We start from the raw sequence: 20,265 nt of genomic DNA on the forward strand, positions 1-20,265 counted from the left end.
TACTACAGGAAGAGACCCTAAATCCTCTTGAGGAGAGCAGATGAGACAACTTTTGCATAAAACCATGGATGACAGCTCAATCCCTTAATTTTATTGTTAAATTAAAATAACACAATTCAAAGATTCAAGTCAGTCATGGTCCTTATAAGGGCAACATGTTCATGGGCAAGCTGCTGTCCCAAACTGACAGCAGATCACTTGCTGGCAATAGCCATGATTTGCTCCTAAAAGAGGAGAAGAAAAAAACAAGTCATTTGTAAACTAGTAAGAAACAGACATTCTAGAAAGCAGCTACAGTCTCTCTCCCTTTTACATATATGGGCAACAGTTTTTTGTCAGCCTTTCTAGCCAACTGCAAAGCACTCTCCCTGTATGCTACCAAATTAAGAAAGTTGCAGCATTCCTTCCGAAGCAGCAGAAAACAGAGGTGTTACCAACAGGTTCTGTGCCCAGGGAAGAGGTCTTCATTTGGTTTTCTGCTTTAAACAGAGAAACAAAATAAACCTCTGAGCACTGAAGCAGCAGCAGAGCCTCTTTTCAGTGCAACTACTAAAGACACCTTACCAGTGGCAGCTACTACACCTTAGGAATTTGCTGCTCTTAAGACACTGTCATGGTTGAACTGTGACTGTAACAAAGGAAAAAGGCCACCTGTGTTTAATAGGAAGAAGGTGACTTGATTTGTGGAATAAAACATTCAAACCCAGAAACGAGGGTTTGAACCTCATGAAAATCCAGTGAAGGAAATCAGAACTTAGGCAGACAGGCTGCAAATAGAGGGTCTGTGTTTAAGACTGAATCTCCTCACCACTGCCTGCCTCAGGTAATTTCCATTAGAGAGACTTGCACTTCTGCCATAAGGGAACAATTTCGCAAGGCACAAAACAGCACAGAAACAGGTAACTCGTTTGAGCTGCACACCACATCTGTCAAGTGACCTGATGTCTTATTCTTAGTGAAGATGAGTCTTCAGAGTGCTGAGTTTCATAGGGCATTTCTGGAACGCAGCTCAAGTTCCACATTTTCATGCCATAGCAAAATAAAGCCGAAGACTGCTAATGACTTCTAACCCCTAATTACTGATAGAGAGTATAGACACTTAGAGCCTTATCTTCTCTTGTGCTGCAGGAGAAAACAGTTGCGACTGAGCCCTTGGTTATTTAGGAACTCCGGCTCAATTGGGACACAAAACCTCGATTTGAACGTGGTGCATTTTCCAACGAAAAATGTTTCATTTAAAAGGAAAAAAGAAAAACCCAAAACCCAGAACAAAACAAAACAAATCTTTACAGCTTGTGCATGTTTCACGAATATTCTGGACTCTTCCTACAGCCTTCACGAAAGTGAGGTTCTTACTTTGAGAGGAGGCAGGGCATTTGTTGCTTGCAATCCCCATGTCCTCAGCAACACCAAGGGAGCCAGCTTCGTGGAGTAGAGCCTCTTTAGCACATCAATAGCAGCTATCAAGGAGACATTGTGCCTCTGACGCTCTGTCTCAAACTTTAAGAGATGTTTTAAGGATCCTGAAAGAGATAATTGAATGCTCCTATTAAAACAATTGTGCATCTCATCTACATAGCAGTATCCACTGACAACTGAAAACACAGAGCAGAGAAATGGTTCATCTTAATAAAGGCCTCCTTCCTTCATTGCTGCCTCTTTAGCTACCATCCTGCAGAACTTTCTTTTTAAAGCAGCTTTGAGATTTGTGGGATGGAAACTGCCTCCAAGACTCTTTAACTGCTCCACAGCCAATGGACGTCAGAACAGTTTTGCTTCTAAGATGCTTGTGCCTTTCAAACACAAGACAGCGGCATGCTTAACCTGCAGTAGAGGTAATGCTTGTCCTGGTGTTAGCAGCAAAGGCCTGTAAGACCAATCACTGTCTTGGATCCTTACCCAGATCATTCCCGTTGAAGGCTGCTGCACTGAGGTGATGAGCTAAACATGCAACATCACCAAAGCCCAGGTTTACACCTTGTCCCGCAAGTGGGTGGACTCTGTGCGCTGCATCCCTGGAGCAAGAGAAGACAGAAATTTATATCCCTTCTTGCAGAAAGGCATAATGGCAGGCAAACCCCAGAAGGGTCAGCGTAGCACTCCTCACCTCCCTGCAATGAACACCTTACAGCAGCACACACAGTTTATCCGGTACCTCTCTGCACGCTATGCTGAACTACCTGACTGCCTCTCCAGTTGTAAGCAGCAAGACAAAGGGGAGATAACAAAAGGCAGTTCTGAAAGGAAAAATTATAAAGAGGTGACTAGCCAAAGTCCTTTCTCAGACCATGTGTGGAACAGGCCTTGCTGTTCTTGTAAGCACAACAGGAGGTATATCACCAGCACATTTCAGAGAGTAGAGAGACATCATGAATACAAAGGAGAAGTGGGATATCATTGAATAGAAACAAAATCAAGGTTCTTTTATGAGCAGACTTACTTATAAAGGACAAAGTCAGACATATTGATAAGGGAGTCTTAGAGAAATGAAATGAAGTTTGGGTAGGAAACATAATATCATTTAACAAGCTATAAAGCACAGAGAGCTCCCAAGCACAGAGTGGGTCACAAGTTGGAAAGATGAAAAGTATCCAAAGTATAATACAGCATCCCAGAACTACTGTAAGCTACCAGTGTATTGCAGCTGTGGCAGAGAAAAAGTACATGCAACCTCAGAATGCAAAAGATGAGATATTCTCCTATTTCTATAGGCCACTGTACAAAAGCCTATGACATCCCATCCAGAATAATTTGTAAGTTTTGTCATTTGTGTTCAAGAAAGGTAAGTTTGAAACTCAAACTGGTACACAGAATGCCTGCTACAATGTTTGGGGAAGTACAGGGTCAGCATGAGATTCTGGGTTGTTTTACTGGACTACTCAAACCAGGAAAGGGAAATAATTATCTTGCAATTTACATCCAAAGCACACACAGTGGACAGATTGCTAGTCATACAAAAGGACTTTGTTGGCACAAGAGCACATGGTACAAACTGGGCCTCAATAACGTCAAACTGAAACTATAGCTTATTTCTAACTATCTAATTTGTTGATGCTGCACTTGCATTATTTCTAACCACACACCACTCACTCACACGAGGGCTGCCACTCAGGACCTTACCCGATAAGGGCCACGCGGTGCTGGACGTACTCTGTCGCGTGCCCCATTCCAAGAGGGAACATGACTCGGCTCTCTGGATCCACTTTAGCAACGCTTGGGGGTAGCTGACGGACTGCACTCCCTGAGGGCCTCAAGAGTGAAAGAGCAGATCGAAACATGGCCCCAGCAGTGTCAATGAAGTCGGAGTGGTTTACATTGCTCCACTGAAAAAACAAACCAACCTTTAGATGTTAACCCAAACCAGACATAAAAGAATCCAGTTAAAAAAAATCTGGATCAGCTTGAAATACTGAATTTTAACAACTTGGACAAAACTAGACAGTAAAAGAAAATATCTTAATTATTTTAGGACATAAAGGTTTCCAACTAGGATGAGCTTACCTTTCCACCTTTTGTAAATTTAGTTCAACTTCTCCTAACTAACCTACTTCAATCCCAGGAGGTCATCCCTTCTTTGCTAAGTGCCTTTCAGTATCATGCTCACCAGAGGAAGGAACTTAAGAATCCACCTCTCCCATTACTATCCCTTAAGCTGTAGTGTTCCATTATATTTCTTGTGATTACAACAAAGCCCCATACCTGCCACAAGGCTGATACTCACAAAGGCAGAGTTGATGCTATCCACAAAACTTTCCTCATCCATAGTGACAAGTTCTGATGCATGTTCATGAGATGTAGACCAGACCAGCGAGCTGGCAGTGTCAGACAGCTAGTTTAAAAGAATGTCAAGAGTAAGTATCAAGAGAAAAAGAAGCAAAAATAAATGATCAGTGCAAAGATTTCCCCACTGCCCTGCCCCACACCAGTCCCTCTGCATATACTCTTCCAGTCCAACTTGCTGCAAGTGGGAAATACCAAGGATGAACTGACAGGGCAGGAGGGAAAAAAAAAAAGCTGTAACTGAAAAGTAAAGGGTAGGGGGACAAATTCTTAAGAGACAGCAACAACACAGAAAGGCACAGACAGAAACAGAATTATTAGAAAAGAACACACTAAAAATCAGAATTAAAAAGTAATAAATAAATACGGAGACCAGAAGTCACCTTACCGGAAGAAGTGCAATTGGCCCTGTGGGAAGGAACCTCTGCCACGCTACGTTATTGTTTGTGGCCTACAAAAACAAGCGGACAGTTATGAATCAGAGACCTGGATCACCTGGTCAAGCTGTTCACCTGCTTATGGAAGAGTCAATTAGCAGAATTTCACCTCAGACAAATGAAGAGTTGCCACCACTGCTGACTGGTCATACTGATGCTCAATGTTCTTAATTTCAGCTTCCTTCCGGACTACAGAGTTATGACCATCCGCACCGATCTACAAAACAAAGAGGTAAAAAGCAACCTCTTCAGCAACTCCTAAGAAAGCCAATATTCCAGGCTATACACCTCAGCCTGCACAAAGACATTTTCTGTTTATTCAGAAAAAAAGGTTGCCCAAAAGCCAGAAGAGGTGGCCCCTTCTGCTCTTTTCCAATTCAGCACAGCCTTCTTGTGTCAGGCACCGTGCCCCACAGCATCTCTGACAGCGTTAACCACTCACCTCACTCAAGCCCTCCACGTGGGTGGAGCGGCACACACGGAATCAGAACCAAATCCAGTGGAAAGGACTTGGGAGAGAGATGACGCCTGATCAACAGAAATACAAAGCTTAGTTACCAGCAGTTTGGTCTGAAGTCTGCGTCCATCAGCTAACTCAATTTGGACCCAAGGGCTTGTGCCACAGCTGTGAGAGGGGAGGGGCCACGTATACCCCACTGCTCTGCTCCCGTAGAAAACCTCCACCCGGTCTGATGGGAACACAAAGTACCACGGTCACAGCATGATACAGGCACGAAGAAAGGAAACATCACTACAACAGCAAAGGCCACGCGTGTCTTACTGGCACCGTAAGACCTGACCCTACAATTCTCATGGCACCCTGAAAGACCAGACCTGGCCAACCCTTTGTCACCTCAAGGCTGCTCTGGATAGAAAGCTACAGATCTTTTCATTACATCTATTTTTGGAGAGACTGTGTTCTGGAGAGTTATGTATGAAACTCCTTTTGTGCCATGCAGCCTTTGGAATACAGATTTCTCCCTCCTCCCTTAATTCAAGAAACTGCCTATGTCTCAGAGCTATCAGAGCTACTTGTTAGATTAACTTCTCCCTCCCATAACTTAGCACACACAGTAGAAGGGAAGTAACAGAAAAAGCTTTCTGCAGGAAACAAAATATTAAAGAAGTTGACCAGTACCTGCTACTGCATCTAACTGTTTTGTGAGAGCAGACATAATGACATCGTTCTCCACTATGTAACCCATGTCATCTAGGTCATCTTTCTCAAAAACGATCATGGCTTCTGAACAAGCATCCCACACCTACGAAGCAAAAGTACATTATATGAAGCAACACAATGAAGGAGTGCTGTTCCTTTCAGGGACTATGAACATATCCATCTTAACAGGAAAGGAATGTGGCAGTCTAGAAATACGGAACTAGAGGAAACATCTTGGATTACTGTCCATTCCCAGCAACTAAAGTACATCACGGAATTCCTTTCATACAATGATCTGGCTTCATCTCAAAAACTAATTGCAAATAAAGTTTTTTATCCCCACTTCCCTTCTACATAATTAGCACATAAAGCTCCCCTACCACCCTGCTGTGGGTTACCCCAGCAGGCAGCTCAGCCTCATGCAGCGGCTCACTCGCTCCCCCACGGTGGGATGGGGAAAAGAACTGGAAAAGTGAGGAAACTCATGGGTTAAAATAAAGACGATTTAATAGGTAAAGCAAAAATTGTATGTGGAAGCAAAGCAAAACAAGGAATTCACTCACTACTTCCCATCATCGGGCAGGTGCTCAGCCATCTCCAGGAAAGCAGAGCTCCATCACACATAACAGTTACTTTGGAGGACAAATGCCATCACTTCAAATGTGCGTGTGTGTGTGTGTGTGTGTGTGTGTGTGTGTGTGTGTGTGTGTGTCCCCTTTCTTCCTTTCCCCAGCTTTTATTGCTGAGCATGACGCCATGTGGTGTGGGATATCCCTCTGGTCAGTTGGGGTCAGCTGTCCCTGCTGTGTCCCCTCCCAACTTCTTGTGCACCCCCAGCCTGCTCACTGGTGGGGTTGTGCAAGAGGCAGAAAAGGCCTCGACTCTGTGTAAGCACTGCTCAGCAATTGCCTGTGTTATCAACAGTTTTCATCACAAACCCAAAACACAGCACCATACAAGCGGATATGAAGAAAATTAACTCTATCCCAGCCAAAACCAATACACATCTTTAGTTTTATTTCCTGGCAAGTACCCCTGCCTCAATATCTACAGCTTCCACTAAGAATAAACGTTTCAGCCTGTAACATCAAGACTCTGAGGATGGGAACTCATGATTAGACTGCTACCCCCCAAAAAAGTAACAGGAAGCATCATGAGCATAACCTGCCCTTTGCCAAAGTAAAAAAAGTACTACTGAGATTCACAGTAGACAGACATACAGTATATTTGCAGCCCTAAGTAAGGCACCTGCATTCGCTGGAACGGTTTGAGTCTCAGGCTGCAGACATGATCCCAGGCACCAAAACCTGAAAAAGGACACAAATGCATGCAGGTTCACATCTGACACTGAGACCCAAACAAAATTTCTCCCTCCCTGTCTATCAATGTCCAGACTCTGCTTGCACCACTCGTAGACAGGGCCAGGTCTGCCTCAATACCTTCACAGCTCCAGCATCACGTTATTTCACTGTTAACACAGGCCAGTAGAAAAGAAACAAGTGCTTTCCATGGACACTGTGACTTAACAGTCAAGTCTTACTGTCCCATCACTGAGCAATAAAACAGACACAGAAACACAGGGCCATCATTGTTTAAAACATTTCTTTCACCATAAGGAATCAAGGCTCAAATATTTCTTTAAAATGAAAATTAATCAGAAGTGAGTTACCAGACTGCAGAGCACTAACTATGTGCTTCTTTTGTGAACCCAGCATTCCAGATGCTGTAGAGAGCACCTGACAACATCCTGCTGGGCTAATGTCACAAATATTTACATAACAGATCAGACCAAGATACCAGAAAACAGATCCCTGTTATCAATTTAATTTAGTTAATCACCACAACTCGGCATACAGAATACTAAAAGACAAAGGCACATAATTCTGTTGAGTTTAGGACGAAGGCAGCACATGCTCAAAGGGGTTTTGTCAAAATCAAATTGAAAGCAGCTCAAACATACTGTTTAAAACACAAACAGCAGCAATCATACTTACTGCTCAGAAGGGTTGCTGATCCTGGGGAGATAGAACTGACCCTGTTACTGTAGGTGTCTGGCACATGGTTGTATTCTTTCCTAGGACCAGCCTCCAGCAAAGCGATCTTCTTATCATGGAAGTGGATATCGTGCCCTACAATAAGCAAATATATGCTTTGTTAAAACACTCCTGCCAAAAATCTCATTTCTTATTTCTGTATCAGTAACACCTATACATTTTTGTAATAAGATAAGAGTAGTTGCAAAACTTAATAAAGAAATGCATTTATGATACAGGTTTTGACCAGGCAAGTAAACTTCTGTATTTTGAAACTTCCTGACTACAATCCTGTCACTGCGATGGACAACCCTTTTGTAGTTAAAGCAAGGATTAAACGTTTTCTTTTTGTACAAAGTTCACATTTTTGTACAAATTTGTGCCTAGCTTGTTATGCAAGTTCATTATTGAAGTATTAATGAGCAAAGCCTGCAATGTTTACTCCATACTCAGAACACATTTTTCAGAGCTTAAACTTAAATTCACCACTTAGAACAAGAGATCAAAATAAAACTTCTGTGCTCCTTAGCAACTACATTAACGTTTTCTTTATCCTTATATGCTGACAGTGGGACAGCACTGGCAGTTTAGGCTTTAACTTTCAGTTAAAGAGAACTGAAAAAGAATAAAGAGATGACTCAAGTAAAGAGTAAATCACACCAGCTGAGTTAGCCATTCTTGTTGCATCTGACTGCTATGGCTACAGAACGGTGTCCTTAGAACATGCAGAGTTTGCTGCTACTGCAGCAGGGAGTATCCTGAATGTTTTCTAGATTATGCATAGCATAACCTCATCTTTTGAAAGGCCTCAAACCTCCATGTTAGCCTTAGGTATCACTGCTGGGGGCAAGTGGGAATCCTTATGCTGTTTTATTTCCACTGTGGTCAACACCACAAGCACAATAGTAAGTTTGCAAGGTAAACCCTTACACTTGCAAAGCACTTACTGCTCAGGACCTTCGCTCTCTCTCTTCTTTGCACTCTTTTGTTTAGGTTTCTGTCACTATTACACCTTCTGAAACAACGCTGCAAATAAAGAAACTGCCAGTACTCTCAGGATCTCTAGTGACACAGACCAAGCACACATCCACTGAATGTGGTATTACAGTGTTCAAATTACAAGGTTAGAGAATGAAACTTAGGATCAGAAAAGAATTTTCAGCAATGGCTGAAATTACCCATTGGCAATTTAAGGGTGACTGTGTTTGACAGAAACACAAGCAGTCTACAGAATTCAAAGTAATGGCTGCATTAACACATATATACACACACACGTATAAATAGGACATGGCTCATCACAAGGACCAGCTAACCAAACAGCTTCAAGTCACCTCTAGAGTGCTGCCACAAGGAGATGCAGGAATAAGGAAACTCTACAAAAGGATCTTGAACATTAAGATCCTAAGTGATAACTACATGGTTATCTCACACTGTCGCCAACACAGATTAATAATTAAGGTCGACTTATAAAAGCAGCAGGTACTGCACAGGGTGAACCGTGAGGGTTCTGGGAAAGCGCCGGTGTGAAGTTTCGGACACAAAACCCGCGACTCGCTGAACTCGCACAACAAGGTGCGGGAGACCCGAACGCCTCCGTCACCTCCCACCACCGGTGCAGGGGCAGGAGGGAGACACCACCGCCGGCTGTGCGGCCGCGACTGCAGCCCCGCGGGGACGGCGCCGGGCCGGGCCGATAGCGGAGGCAGCGCCGACCGCGGCAGGCGACAAGGTCACCGGCTTACCCAGCACGGCGGCCATGGCGCTCCCGACCATGCCCCCGCCCGACACCACCACATCGTAAAGCGGCGCGGCGGCGGCGACGGCAGCCCGAAACCGGAGCGGAGCCCGCGGGCCGGCCAGCGACCGCCCACCGAGCGGAGCCAGCAGCCCCTGGCCGCACAGCGCCGCCATCGCTGCGGAAGTGACAGCGCACCGCCGAGCGGAAGTGGCTACGGGAAACCATGACAACGCAGTCTGCCTGGGGACGGGCACTACACAAAACACCTCTTCCCGAGGACCAATGACCGAGCGGCGGGTGCCTTCCGTTTTGGAGTCTGATTGGCTGCTTGAGGCCAAAAAGGCGGGCCTAGGGCGCTGCCAGCTTCGCTGATTGGTGGGAGGCGGAATGGGCGCTGTTGGAGGGCTGAGGCGGCGGCCTGCAGGTGAGGGAGCGGCCCGGCCGCGGGGCTCAGGTGGCGCCGGCGCCGGGCAGGGAGGTTGGGGTTGCGCCCTCGCAACGAGCACCTCTCCATTTTGTTATTTTCCTTCCAGGTGACGCGGCATCCCCTCAGGCTGTAACGGACCGACTCCTGCGCTTCCCGCCAGCGGGCGAGGAGCTGGAGACAGCCTGTCGGGATGGGGGGCCAGCAGTCTCCGCTGGAACCGGGCTTACCGCACCAGGCAAAGTCATGGACTGATCTTGGAGTCTCCGAAGAGGATGAGGAGCTGGAGGGTTTCAGGCGGGAGGCGGCAGTCCTGCGTGACAAGCTGTGGGAGGCTCTCAGGTAGGATGGCACCGGGTAAGGATGGCGGAATGGCGTGTGGGATTCCTGCTGCTTCTGAAGTGGAGCATGAAGTCCCAAGATGCACGTGTATAGTATCAAAACACTGGCCGCAAGCATATTCACACACGAGAGGATGGGGCCAATAGGTGCCCACATAAGCAGCATTCACATAAAACATGACCAGCACAAATCCTGTTCCTGCTCGTCAGCTAATCACGCCTAAAACTTGCTAGCAGATCACACACGTTTCTATGCAGCATCCACCATTCAGAGCTGTGGTGTCTCCAACACGGAGCTTTCAGACTTCTTGTCTTTCTCTGTGGTTAGTCCAGCTTGAAGTTCACTAGCAGGTCACACACGTGCACTCTTACTGAGGAAATAATGTGTGAAGAACAGACTGCAGCCATCACCAGGCAAGTGTATGGTCCAGGAGCACATTTACACATGATCGGCACCTTCTGTTTTCCCTCTTTTCCCCATTTTCCTGGTCTTGGTCCACCCTCATCCATCTCAATCCTTCATTTTACCTGCATTTATTCCTTCCCTAAATATCTCATAAGTTTTACTCTGTTTCGTAATCACTCTCAAACATACCTTGAGAAGTTTGCTATTTCAATGAGACCCAGGACAGTCCTGGTTCGATTTTTTTCTCTTGCAATCAATTATATGGTCTTCCTAGCTTCAAAGTTTCCAGCTGAACGTCTAAAGAGCTGCACTAATGCAGTTCCTTGCAGTGGCTCTTCCATCAGCATTTTAGGAATCCTGGTGATTGGTACAGTTTGTTAGGATTTGTGTGCCTAACTTATTGCCTGTCCTGAGTTTGTCTTTAATGATAAGTAGCTATCAGCCAGATAACTAGCAAGTTCCAACTTTAGGGATTATTTGTGGCTTTTCTGGCAATAGAGTGCTAGCAGCAAAGTAAATTGCATTACAAAGCTAAGTGGGCATAACCACCATTTTATACATGGAAAACAGAAGCAGGCAAAGCTCTGCTCACCAACTTTGGTAGCTAAGCAAAATATAGAGCCCGAGAATGATAAACCCTGGGCCTGTCACAACTACCAGATCAGCTACAGCATCTTTCTTTTAATCAACAGTGTCTCCTATAAAATATATCTATTTTTTTATATAATTTCACTTATTTCCCCTTCATGATGTCTTTGTCTTAGTCGTACATCTGGTAACAAAAGGCAGTCCAGTTCTTTGATTGACCTCACCTCGGACAGTGCCTGGGATCAGCAAAAGTCTCCCTTGTTTCCTAAATCCCGCTTGAGGCCAAAAAGCGCTTCTTCTCCCTGGATCCCTTCCATCACCATCCCTCAGCCTTTCAAAATGACGCTGCGGGAAGCTCGCAAAAAGTCCCAGTTGATGAAGTCATACATGTTTCTTGAACTAGACAAACAGAGAGACCAAAGGCAAAGCCAGGATGAAGCTGAATGTCAGAAACAATTCCGGGCACAGCCTGTACCTGCCCATGTGTTTCTGCCCCTTTATCAAGAAATAATGGAGCAGAATGAGATTCGCAGGCAAACAGCAACACAGAAAAGAAAGGAGCTGCTACTTTCAACCCTGAGGCCCTTCAGCTTCCTGGAGAAGGAGGAGAAAAAGAAAGAAGCTATCAGACAAAAGTTCCTGGCAGCAGCAACCCCAAATGACAGCTCCAAACAGAAGCAAGCCAGTAAAAAAATTCCTAAATCTACTTATGGCCCACTTCTTGGAGATAAACTCAAAGGTAAACTGCCAGGGCTCTTCTATTAACTCCCTGCCTGTCCCTCGGTGTCTCCATGCTGGGAGGTAGGATCATGGCTTATAGAGCATTAGTTGGAGTATAAAGCCAGTGTCATTACATCCCCTTGTGTTGTCTAGTCTCCTGCATATCGCTGGTCCTTACATTTCATCTAGATACCCTTACAGGAGAGTGGCCACAATTCAGTAGTCTTGTACCCGTGGCAACAGCAGCAGTTCTGTACCACTCCCCAGACGTGTGGGTACACTGAGCTCTTCAGACAGATTTCCATACCCCTTTTGCTGCAAATCATGCCAGTTTGGGAATCTTTCCCTGCACTGGATTCCATACCTTTGGTTAATCTAAAGGGACCACCTAAATGATTTGTGGCACAAACATGAACACAGATGTAGTGCCAGAAGTGTCCCAGGTCTGTGCAGTATCTTGGAACTGACAATTTTAGTCCCATTCAAGTGGTCTGTGTTGCACAGAACCCTTAGGAGAAAAATACCTCCTGAGCCCAAATCAGGCTATTATTAGCTCTGTTCTAAGTGATGGTGCAGTAATCCAGTCTCTCCTGACATTCTGTAATGTTTCCAGTTACTTTCCCACTCGCTCTCCACCTTCTAGAGCGCTAAACCAGTGGATGTAGGTGCCAGGACCATTCTAGTCAGAGGGACAGCCAAGAAAATGTGCCTGATGTTTGCTTTCTTTCAGATGGGTTAAGCCCCCTCAGTTCTAAGTCTGAAGTAAGCAATGCAGACTTCATGCTTGAATACAGGAACTAAACCCGTCCTTGATAATTCTTACCGCTTTTCTCACCCCTTCTTTTTTTTACCGTTTCCCACTGATTTCTTCCTGAGTACACACCAGTTCATTTTTCATCAGAAAACGTTCTGTTGTGGCATAATAAACTAAATAGATTAGAAAGGTAAAAGCAAAGGACAAGCTACTGTTCTGTTTCTGGTATATGGGAAGGGAGGAGGAATGAACATTTCATACCTCAGTCAATTCAAAGTTATAAACAGACTCAAAAAAAGTCTTAGTTTGCAAACAGCAGTATTGATTTCTTCTTTTTTTTTTTTTTTTTCTTAAAAGCAAAAGCCACACCCCAGCCAACTGTCTGCATTTTCACAAATCTTTAGTGCTGCACAGGAAAGGAGTCACTTGACACTATACCCTGAAACACATTCTTTCTATGGAAGTTTATCACAGAAGTCACAAGACATGATCCATCCACCAAACGCTCCTCACTTAAAATCTTTTCCAATGTAGACAAACGCTGCTGAATATTAACATAGAAAAGGCATCATCCGTTACAAGTGTATATCTGAACAGCCCCTGTGGATCACACACTCAACATAATGACATGAAGTCCCACATGAACCTTGATTAACACAACACTCCTGCAAGACAAAGGGCACAAGTTGTCTGGTACCCCTAAGAATGGGAATGGGAGGAGAAGGCCTGTCCAGTAACTTACTCAGATAAGTGAAAGTGAAATCCAGAGATTCATGCCTTAGAGACCCTGCCATGTTTTTCCTGGTTATCTGTGATTTTTTTTTTTTTCCTGGGAGGTAGAGAAGAGAGAGGCTGGAAAATAGGGAAAGAGAACACAGAATGTCTGGTCTCTCCTCTGCGTGTAGCTGCCATCATAAAAAAAAGTTTAGAGTTATGCAGTGGCAATTTCACAGCCTTGTATGTCACTCATATTCTTCTCATTGCTTTGCTTTTCATTCATTAGAAGCTGAACTCTGCAGAGAAATACGCATTCAAATGCGAGCAAAGGATTTGCTTGAGAGCTCCGTAGCTCCTACAGAGATCAGCAACTGTCGGAGGGAGCCTCAGTCCCGAACCGCCGCTAAAACTCAGCAGGAAAGACTTGGCTTCTTGCAGGACAAAAGTTTCAGCTTCAAGCCAAGGATTAATCCAACGATACCGGATTTTGAAGGACTTTACTGGGCATTTCAGAGGGAAGCAGTAAGGAGACAAGAAATCAAAGAGACAACTCATAATAAGCCATTCAAGCTAAGAACTTCCAATCTCCGTGGCAGGCAGAGGCAGGCTAATGGAAAGATAAAGGTGAGATGACTGGATATTTCTGCTTTTTCTCATGAATATAGCAACTTACTGAATTTATAGCATTTATTTATGGGTGGTTAATGTCCTGTGACCTCCGTCCTTGCCTTGGGAGTACTGCAGAGTTGTAGGACAAACCAGAGAGCAAAATTCTACACAGAGATGAGCTATGACAGCTCAGGCTCAGCCACCCTTCCATACTCCTTGTCTCCTTCCCCTCAGCCCCTTCTCATATAAATCCCTACTGACAGAAGAGAGAAGAATGAGTGCATTGCCCACACACCCCAACCGTTCTCTTTGGGGGAGGAACAGAGGAGATTCTGGACTGTGAACAAATACTCTGAATGAAGTTCCTTTTTTTTTTCACCCCCCCAGGATTCTCAGCAACTTTCCAAGGTTTCAGTGAAAAAAAGTCATTCTCTGGCTGGAGTTTCCTCTCTCTCTTCCAATACCCTTCCAGTGCATATTACAGATGCAACTAGAAAAAGGGAATCAGCTATTAGGTAAGTAGAAAAGTTTGTCTACAAGACCATACACCAGCTAATGACTTAATTTAGGAAAAAAGGTCAGTGTGTTCCCTCATTACAGCAACTACATCAACAATACTTTTCCTAAATGTTTCTGTCTTCGTTCTTTGCTAATTCTTGTCCTGCCTCCCAGTTGACTGGGGAGCTGCGCGCTCGTGTGTCTGAAATTCGCTTTTCTCCTTCGAGGACTAGAAAAGTGAAGCATGTAGTCTGGCAGTCTAAAGGGAGCTCATTAGTAACTTTCTTCTATATAGGTGCTCCCAGGATAACAAAAAGGAAGGGGACAAAGAAGGAATTTATTGGCTGGAGAAGCAGAAAAAGAAATGTCAAGCTATCCAGAAGTCAGTGAACAGCCGAGCAAAAGCCCTGGATCCACATAAAAGCCTGGAGGAAACACACAAGGAGAAGTCAAAACAGAACTGGTCAGTATTCTATTCTTCAGAGAAATAATCATTTGCTCTACTAACTGGGGAGCATCAGATAATTCTTTAGGAGGATTTGGGTCTAAGAACTTTCCTAGCCTAAGTTTTTGACTGTCACACCCATTCCACATCCATTTGTGGAATGGGATGTGACAACCCCGCACTACTCCTTTCACACAGAATAGTTTCCTTTAGATTAACATTTGTAGAAACTCATTTGTACAAATAAGCCAACTGAAATGTGTAATTTGGTAAAGCACACATAAGACAAGGTTTTCTGAAAATGTGAGCACTGGTTCTCTGCTTACAGTCTAATAGTAAAGCTTTGTAATGGGTCTGTAACTTGTCAGCAGTAGGATTGGTTTTGCCCAGCATTTAAAATCAAGAGAACTACCAGAGCTATTTGAAGGACAGAACAGCTACTGAGAATTCCTCATCCTTCATTAGATACAGTCAGAGGAAACCTCTATTATACAGGCAACTTTTCCATTTCAGGCAAAAAATGAGAGAGAGAACAAAGGAATACAGAAAGGAGTTGGAAGAAATGCAGCTCCGAGTCAAGAACAGACCATACCTCTTTGAACAGGTCACCAAGGTAACGGGTCAAAGTTCCAGAGTGTTTCTGGGCAACAGGATACATTGTCTTTCATTTAAAACAGGCATTAAGAAACCTAGTCTCAAGTTAGTTCACGAATAAGGAGATGCAAATGGTTGCATAGTCTCTTCACTACACTCAAAATAACACATGAAAGGGCCACCCAATTTAAATTCCTTCCCACCACTTGAGAAAAACCCTCAGAGTTATTTCTTGGTTGTAGAGCTTTCCAGTCCCTAGTATATATTGCAATCAAAAGATACGGTCTGATCAAAATCAAGGCCTTATCACACCAGAAATCATATGAACACCTATTCTGTACCTGAACACCATAGCCTACAGTCTATTTTAAGCTTTTTTTCTTAAAACCCTCTCCCGTTGAGCACTTTTTCTTTGGACCTCTAGTCACTTAGCTTGTATCACTTGCAAGCTCTGCTGTCTGGGGTTGCATTCAGCACATCTCATCCATGACACAGGACCAGCTGCATATCTGTATTGCACTTGAGGTGTAGATACAATCTTCACTCTCTTTAAGCATCTTTTTCCCTGGGTTCTCCCTTTCAGTTCTGTCTCCTTGCAGGGATGATATCTGGTTACAGACACAGTGACAATACATTGACAATAAATACATTGACAATATGCTGATTTAAGATTTCTCAATAGGAAGTACCCTCCTGGGTCAGACTTTCTGTTCAGATGAGTGGTTAATGAAGGCAGAGACACATTTGTATGATAAATATTGATAACATTTCTGTTTGCCAGGTTGGTAAGAATTCACCAGTATTGATAGCATTCACTCGTGTCAAGACAGGGTATCGATCCTTCCATACAGAGCATCTTAATCTTTAGGAACTGGCCAGTCCCTCTGGAAAATGGTCCTCTCAGACTACATAAATTTGCAAGGGTTATTTGGAGGCAGTGAGGATACAGTATCCAGGATGCTTGGTTTTCAGTTTCATGAAGATGAGCCGATACAAAGCTATTCGACAGGTGCTCTCCATTTATTTAACTCCACTGTCATTAGTGCTTACAAATTACAAGCAAACACACTTCCAGAATTTCTCACAACCCTTTTTTGCACATATTCTCAATTCGAGTGTAAAAGGTCAGGGCTCAGACACAGGTCTGGTAAGACTGGAATGCTGTAGAAACAGAAGAAGGAAGAAAAAAAGCAGCAGGAAAAGGTGAGCTCTGGCTTTCAGAGGTGTGAGACATTTTCCTAGTATTCAGTTTTGGTACTTTATGGATAACAAAAATTTTTGGATTGGGCTTTTGCTGTCCTTTTGTTCTCATTAGGACTGTCAGCCATGACTTTAGAACTATTGGACTGTTATGAGGAAGCTCCAGCTCTACATGCTTACTGTTTTAAGTTTTGATTTCATAGCATGACGCTCGTCAAGGAGCAGAGCGTCACTACAGACAAACCCTCCAGCAGCTGGGGCTGAGCGAAGAATTTGTAAGGAAAAAAGGGAAAGATGCCACTGACCTGCTAGAAGAAGAATCTGACGTTCACAGGTAATAAAACCAATGCAATGTGGCTCGTTTGCCTTTTACTAAAAATATTTTCCTTGTTCCAGTTTGTGTCGTCTAGTGTAGGCAAAATCAAATCAACATCACTTCTCTTACTGAGCAAAACGGCTTCTCTATCTTAATTCCTATGACTGCACTCTATTTCTATGCATGGGGCAAAGCAGCAAGTAAGCGCTGCAAACCTTTTCCAGTATTCCGGACAGTCACTGTTTCTGCAGAGTGCCCAAGCCTCGGGGTGAAAAGGACACCTGTACTGTACAGGGAGGAGAACCTCAAGAGGAACAGAGTGGAAAGGAAATGGCAACATAAGATCTGGCAGAAGAATCCAGTGATCATCTCTTGATTTTCTTAATTCAAGATTCTTCCAGTTAATCTTCAGGAACTTTATGGTTTAGGCTGACACCTACGAATTGCTCTGGGGTAAGTGAGATGTGAGAATTTAGTAAAGAAAAAACAGACCAGCTGCTGTTCAGAGCATGTCTTGTCCAACCCAGCAAACCCTGCACCCTCTCTTAAGTCTTCACAAGCGTTCCTTTCTTTAACAGGCAACAAAACAAGTTAAAAAGGTTGAAGTACTATCTTTGGATAAAAGTAGATATGAAAGATAGAAGGGGTGCATCCTCTAGTGTCAGCTCCTTGTGTTTGTGCCACAGAAGCACACAGGAAGGGGAGAATGCTTTTCAGTGTGCCAAACCTTGGTTTGCGTATCTGTATGGTAGAATGCTTTTAAACAAGGTATTTAAAAAAAAAAAACCCAACCCAAACCAGCAGGATTTGACTTACCTTGGGAGAAGACTCAGAGGGAAGTCCTCCTCTGGTGTTAACTCTTTGCTCACTAGTTAGCAGCTCTGCTCCCTCCTCCCATAAGTCTTTCTATATTAAAAAATCTCCCATATGTCATTATTTGAACCTTTTTTAACATCTTACCAACTTAGGTCATTCATTTGGCCTGAAAACCAACCAGAATTATGAAAAAGGTAATTAAATAATGCATCACTTTGGATTGCTATTGTCCTAATTCTGCCATTACTGTGATGTCAAAGATGTACTTTGGTGGAAGAAAGATTAGGTATTACCTGTCAGCACACTGCACTCAAATGCCTGGCACACCTTGAATGGTATGGCTCACACATTAGTTGTCTTCCTTTACCTGACAGTACTAACAATCTCAAAAGATACAAACCCTTACCCCCTGGAATGTTTCCTGAGAATTATGGTACCAAAGCACTTTGAGATTAAAAGATTTTTAAATGGCTGTCATGTTTCTGCATTGTCCTATTTCTTTATCAGTCACCTTTTCCTCACTTTTTAAATAGAAACCGTGTCTCTCTCCATCTTCACCACCTCAATCCATTTCTCCTTACACTGTAACGACAGAACCCCATCATCAAATCAGAAATACAGAACCTGTAAGAGTTACCATATTAGATAAAAATAGAAAATGGAGATAATGACATTTTTAATCTTAACAAGGTACTAGATACAAGAATTTAAGGCCCTGGGTTACGGGCTGCTGTGTTACACTTCCAGTGCTGGAAGATCTGCTGGACTGCAGCAGTGCTCCTTACTGTCCTCATGCTGAGAGGAGACTTCAGCACCTGGGAGGGTTCAGGGAAGGCTCTTACCAGAGCACCGGTTTCTACATAGGTTTGATGGTGCAGAACATGGGCTGTTCTTTCTCCGCTATCCCCTGGAAAAGCACAGTTATGTAAGCATTGTCACCATGCCTTATCACCTTCAGAGAAGAAGGAAAGAAGATTTCTTCCATGTTCCAAGTCTGTGGTCTAAAGCCCATTGAGCTTGTATGGGTATATCTGGAGCAGCAGGAGTGAAATTTGAATACATACATTTTAAAGGATATTCAAAAATTGGTGGCTGATTTCCATAATACTTGATGATGCTGGAAAATGAAACTTTCCAAGTACGTGAAGTGTAAAGGAAAACCTTAAGAAAGGAAGAATAAAGGCTTGACTTTAAATTAATATGTGATATTATGCCATATCCTTTTAATAACTACTAAGGTGACAAGCATGAATACAGAGAAATCCAAATCTTAGTACTGGTCCCTAAACAGAAATTGCTGAAATAGTGATGACAGTGAGAGCACCAAATTAAGTAACTGAAACTCACTAGCACCTTTCTTGCTAAACAAAGTGGTCTTCTTAAAGTAGATTACATAAATGTAATCCTAAGAGAGGTTTGTAATTAGTATATCTCAAAAAAAGGTATGGGAATAAAGAATTTCAACTTTTGCTCTGGATTTTTGCATTTTATGAAAATATTTTGTAATTTTTAGTTAAAAGAATGACTGCCTGTTCAGCTAACCTACAGAAATACTGTAGTAAAGAAGACTTCTCACTGGAGCATCTCCCATCAGCTGATGAGATGGTAGCCAAACCATATCAGATCCCAATTCACAGGTACCTGCTGCAGCTTCTGCAAGAACCTCCAAACTGCACTACCTTTACCAACAGCAGCACTACCTTTACATTCAGCTAGGGAGCAATATAAACTCAAAGCATTCGCTGCACACAGGACCTGTTATATAGTGTCTTAGCAAAACTCTGCATTCTTAATAATGCCAATTCTAAAGAAAGTCTAAGTTAACAAAAACTCAAAACATCTACATGGTAGACTCATTTAAAGAGCTTGATATACCAAAAAAATTTTGGAGGAAAAAGTGACTGAGGAAAGCAGGAAAAGAACACAGCAAATGTAATTAAATGATACCAAGTAGTACATTTATTTCAGATAGTAAGTCAGCTTCTGACAGTGAGATGTATTAGAATATAGTCTTTGAAGGTAAAGGATGGAAGGCAGGCCTGTTGCTCAAGATACTGAATGCTTGTACAGTGCCTAGCACGAGGTCCTGGTCCTTAACTGGGGCACCCAGGTACTCCAGCAAAACAAACACTTTAGGCTTTAGGAGAATGGACTGCATAAACAGTTTTGAAATGGTGTTCCATGACATGGGCTAAATGACACCTAAGCAGCAGACTTCACCTTTTAAGCTCTGCAAGAGAGAAACTTGGTCCAGTAGGTCTTCTCCAACTCCAGTTTTATGATTCATTCTCCGTCTACCCACCCACTCTGTGCACAGTTAAAGCAATGTTCACTCCTCCATTGCAACATGGTGAGCCTCTAGGAGGAATTATATGATCGATCCCACTTCAGTCACCACATATAAGAGGGCGGAAAAAAGAGCAGCTGGTCTCACCCTCCTCTACTCCAATAATAGACTCAGTGTCTGGTAGATGCAGAGACTCAACACCAAGGCTGGGCTGAGAGTTCATGGAGATGAGACTCTTACTATGCACTGCAGATTCTTCCAGCAGACTGCTGCCCATCAGTGACTCTATTGTGAAAAAAACCAGGGTAAACCAAAATTTTCACCATGTAATGATACTGCAATATAAGATACAATCCCTGCTCCCGTTCAAGTCAATAGACTTCTTCCCTAGACACTTATTTTA

General features: G+C 43.5%; 2 protein-coding genes and 1 long non-coding RNA gene across 7 annotated transcripts in view; 1 reads left to right on the plus strand and 2 right to left on the minus strand.

Moving 5' to 3' along the window:
• Positions 1–69: 69 nt before the first annotated feature.
• Positions 70–20,265, minus strand: part of LOC115606052 (zinc finger protein 410-like) — a 38,542-nt gene continuing 18,346 nt past the window's right edge. For 2 of the 5 annotated variants that reach the window (XM_030481330.1, XM_030481329.1), the window contains exons 10-21: positions 20,010–20,147; positions 7,371–7,505; positions 6,625–6,683; positions 5,356–5,479; positions 4,776–4,906; positions 4,327–4,434; positions 4,169–4,231; positions 3,722–3,829; positions 3,121–3,323; positions 1,900–2,015; positions 1,357–1,523; positions 70–224 (exon numbers count right to left, since the gene is read on the minus strand). In XM_030481330.1, the coding sequence (XP_030337190.1) occupies positions 195–224; positions 1,357–1,523; positions 1,900–2,015; positions 3,121–3,323; positions 3,722–3,829; positions 4,169–4,231; positions 4,327–4,434; positions 4,776–4,906; positions 5,356–5,479; positions 6,625–6,683; positions 7,371–7,505; positions 20,010–20,147 (1,382 nt within the window). In that variant the 3' untranslated portion in view covers positions 70–194. Of the gene's footprint in view, positions 225–1,356; positions 1,524–1,899; positions 2,016–3,120; positions 3,324–3,721; positions 3,830–4,168; positions 4,232–4,326; positions 4,435–4,775; positions 4,907–5,355; positions 5,480–6,624; positions 6,684–7,370; positions 7,506–9,151; positions 9,391–19,506; positions 20,148–20,265 lie in introns of those variants that run through there. The other 3 variants (XM_030481334.1, XM_030481332.1, XM_030481333.1) reach the window with 3 other exon arrangements.
• On the plus strand, positions 9,520–18,047 carry FAM161B (FAM161 centrosomal protein B). The gene is made up of 9 exons (XM_030481335.1): positions 9,520–9,571; positions 9,681–9,913; positions 11,083–11,645; positions 13,384–13,721; positions 14,094–14,221; positions 14,500–14,667; positions 15,163–15,262; positions 16,647–16,777; positions 17,011–18,047. Exons 2-9 carry the CDS (start codon positions 9,765–9,767, stop codon positions 17,099–17,101), a joined length of 1,668 nt encoding a protein of 555 aa, XP_030337195.1. The 5' UTR covers positions 9,520–9,571; positions 9,681–9,764; the 3' UTR covers positions 17,102–18,047.
• On the minus strand, positions 14,091–15,666 carry LOC115606060. Its single transcript, XR_003990804.1, has 2 exons — positions 15,242–15,666; positions 14,091–14,196 (listed from the first exon to the last, which is right to left on the minus strand). It is a non-coding gene; the product is annotated as an uncharacterized LOC115606060 (long non-coding RNA).

Source organism: Strigops habroptila, chromosome 4 (assembly GCF_004027225.2).
Source record: "Strigops habroptila isolate Jane chromosome 4, bStrHab1.2.pri, whole genome shotgun sequence".
In the NCBI taxonomy this organism is placed as follows: Eukaryota; Metazoa; Chordata; class Aves; order Psittaciformes; family Psittacidae; genus Strigops; species Strigops habroptila.

Coding starts and splice junctions, on each gene's coding strand:
- FAM161B (XM_030481335.1), top strand. CDS start 9,765: ATGGGGGGCCAGCAGTCTCCGCTGGAACCGGGCTTACCGCACCAGGCA. Junction 14,668..15,162: donor GAGAAGTCAAAACAGAACTG/GTCAGTATTCTA, acceptor TTTCCATTTCAG/GCAAAAAATGAGAGAGAGAA. Junction 15,263..16,646: donor TCTTTGAACAGGTCACCAAG/GTAACGGGTCAA, acceptor TTGATTTCATAG/CATGACGCTCGTCAAGGAGC.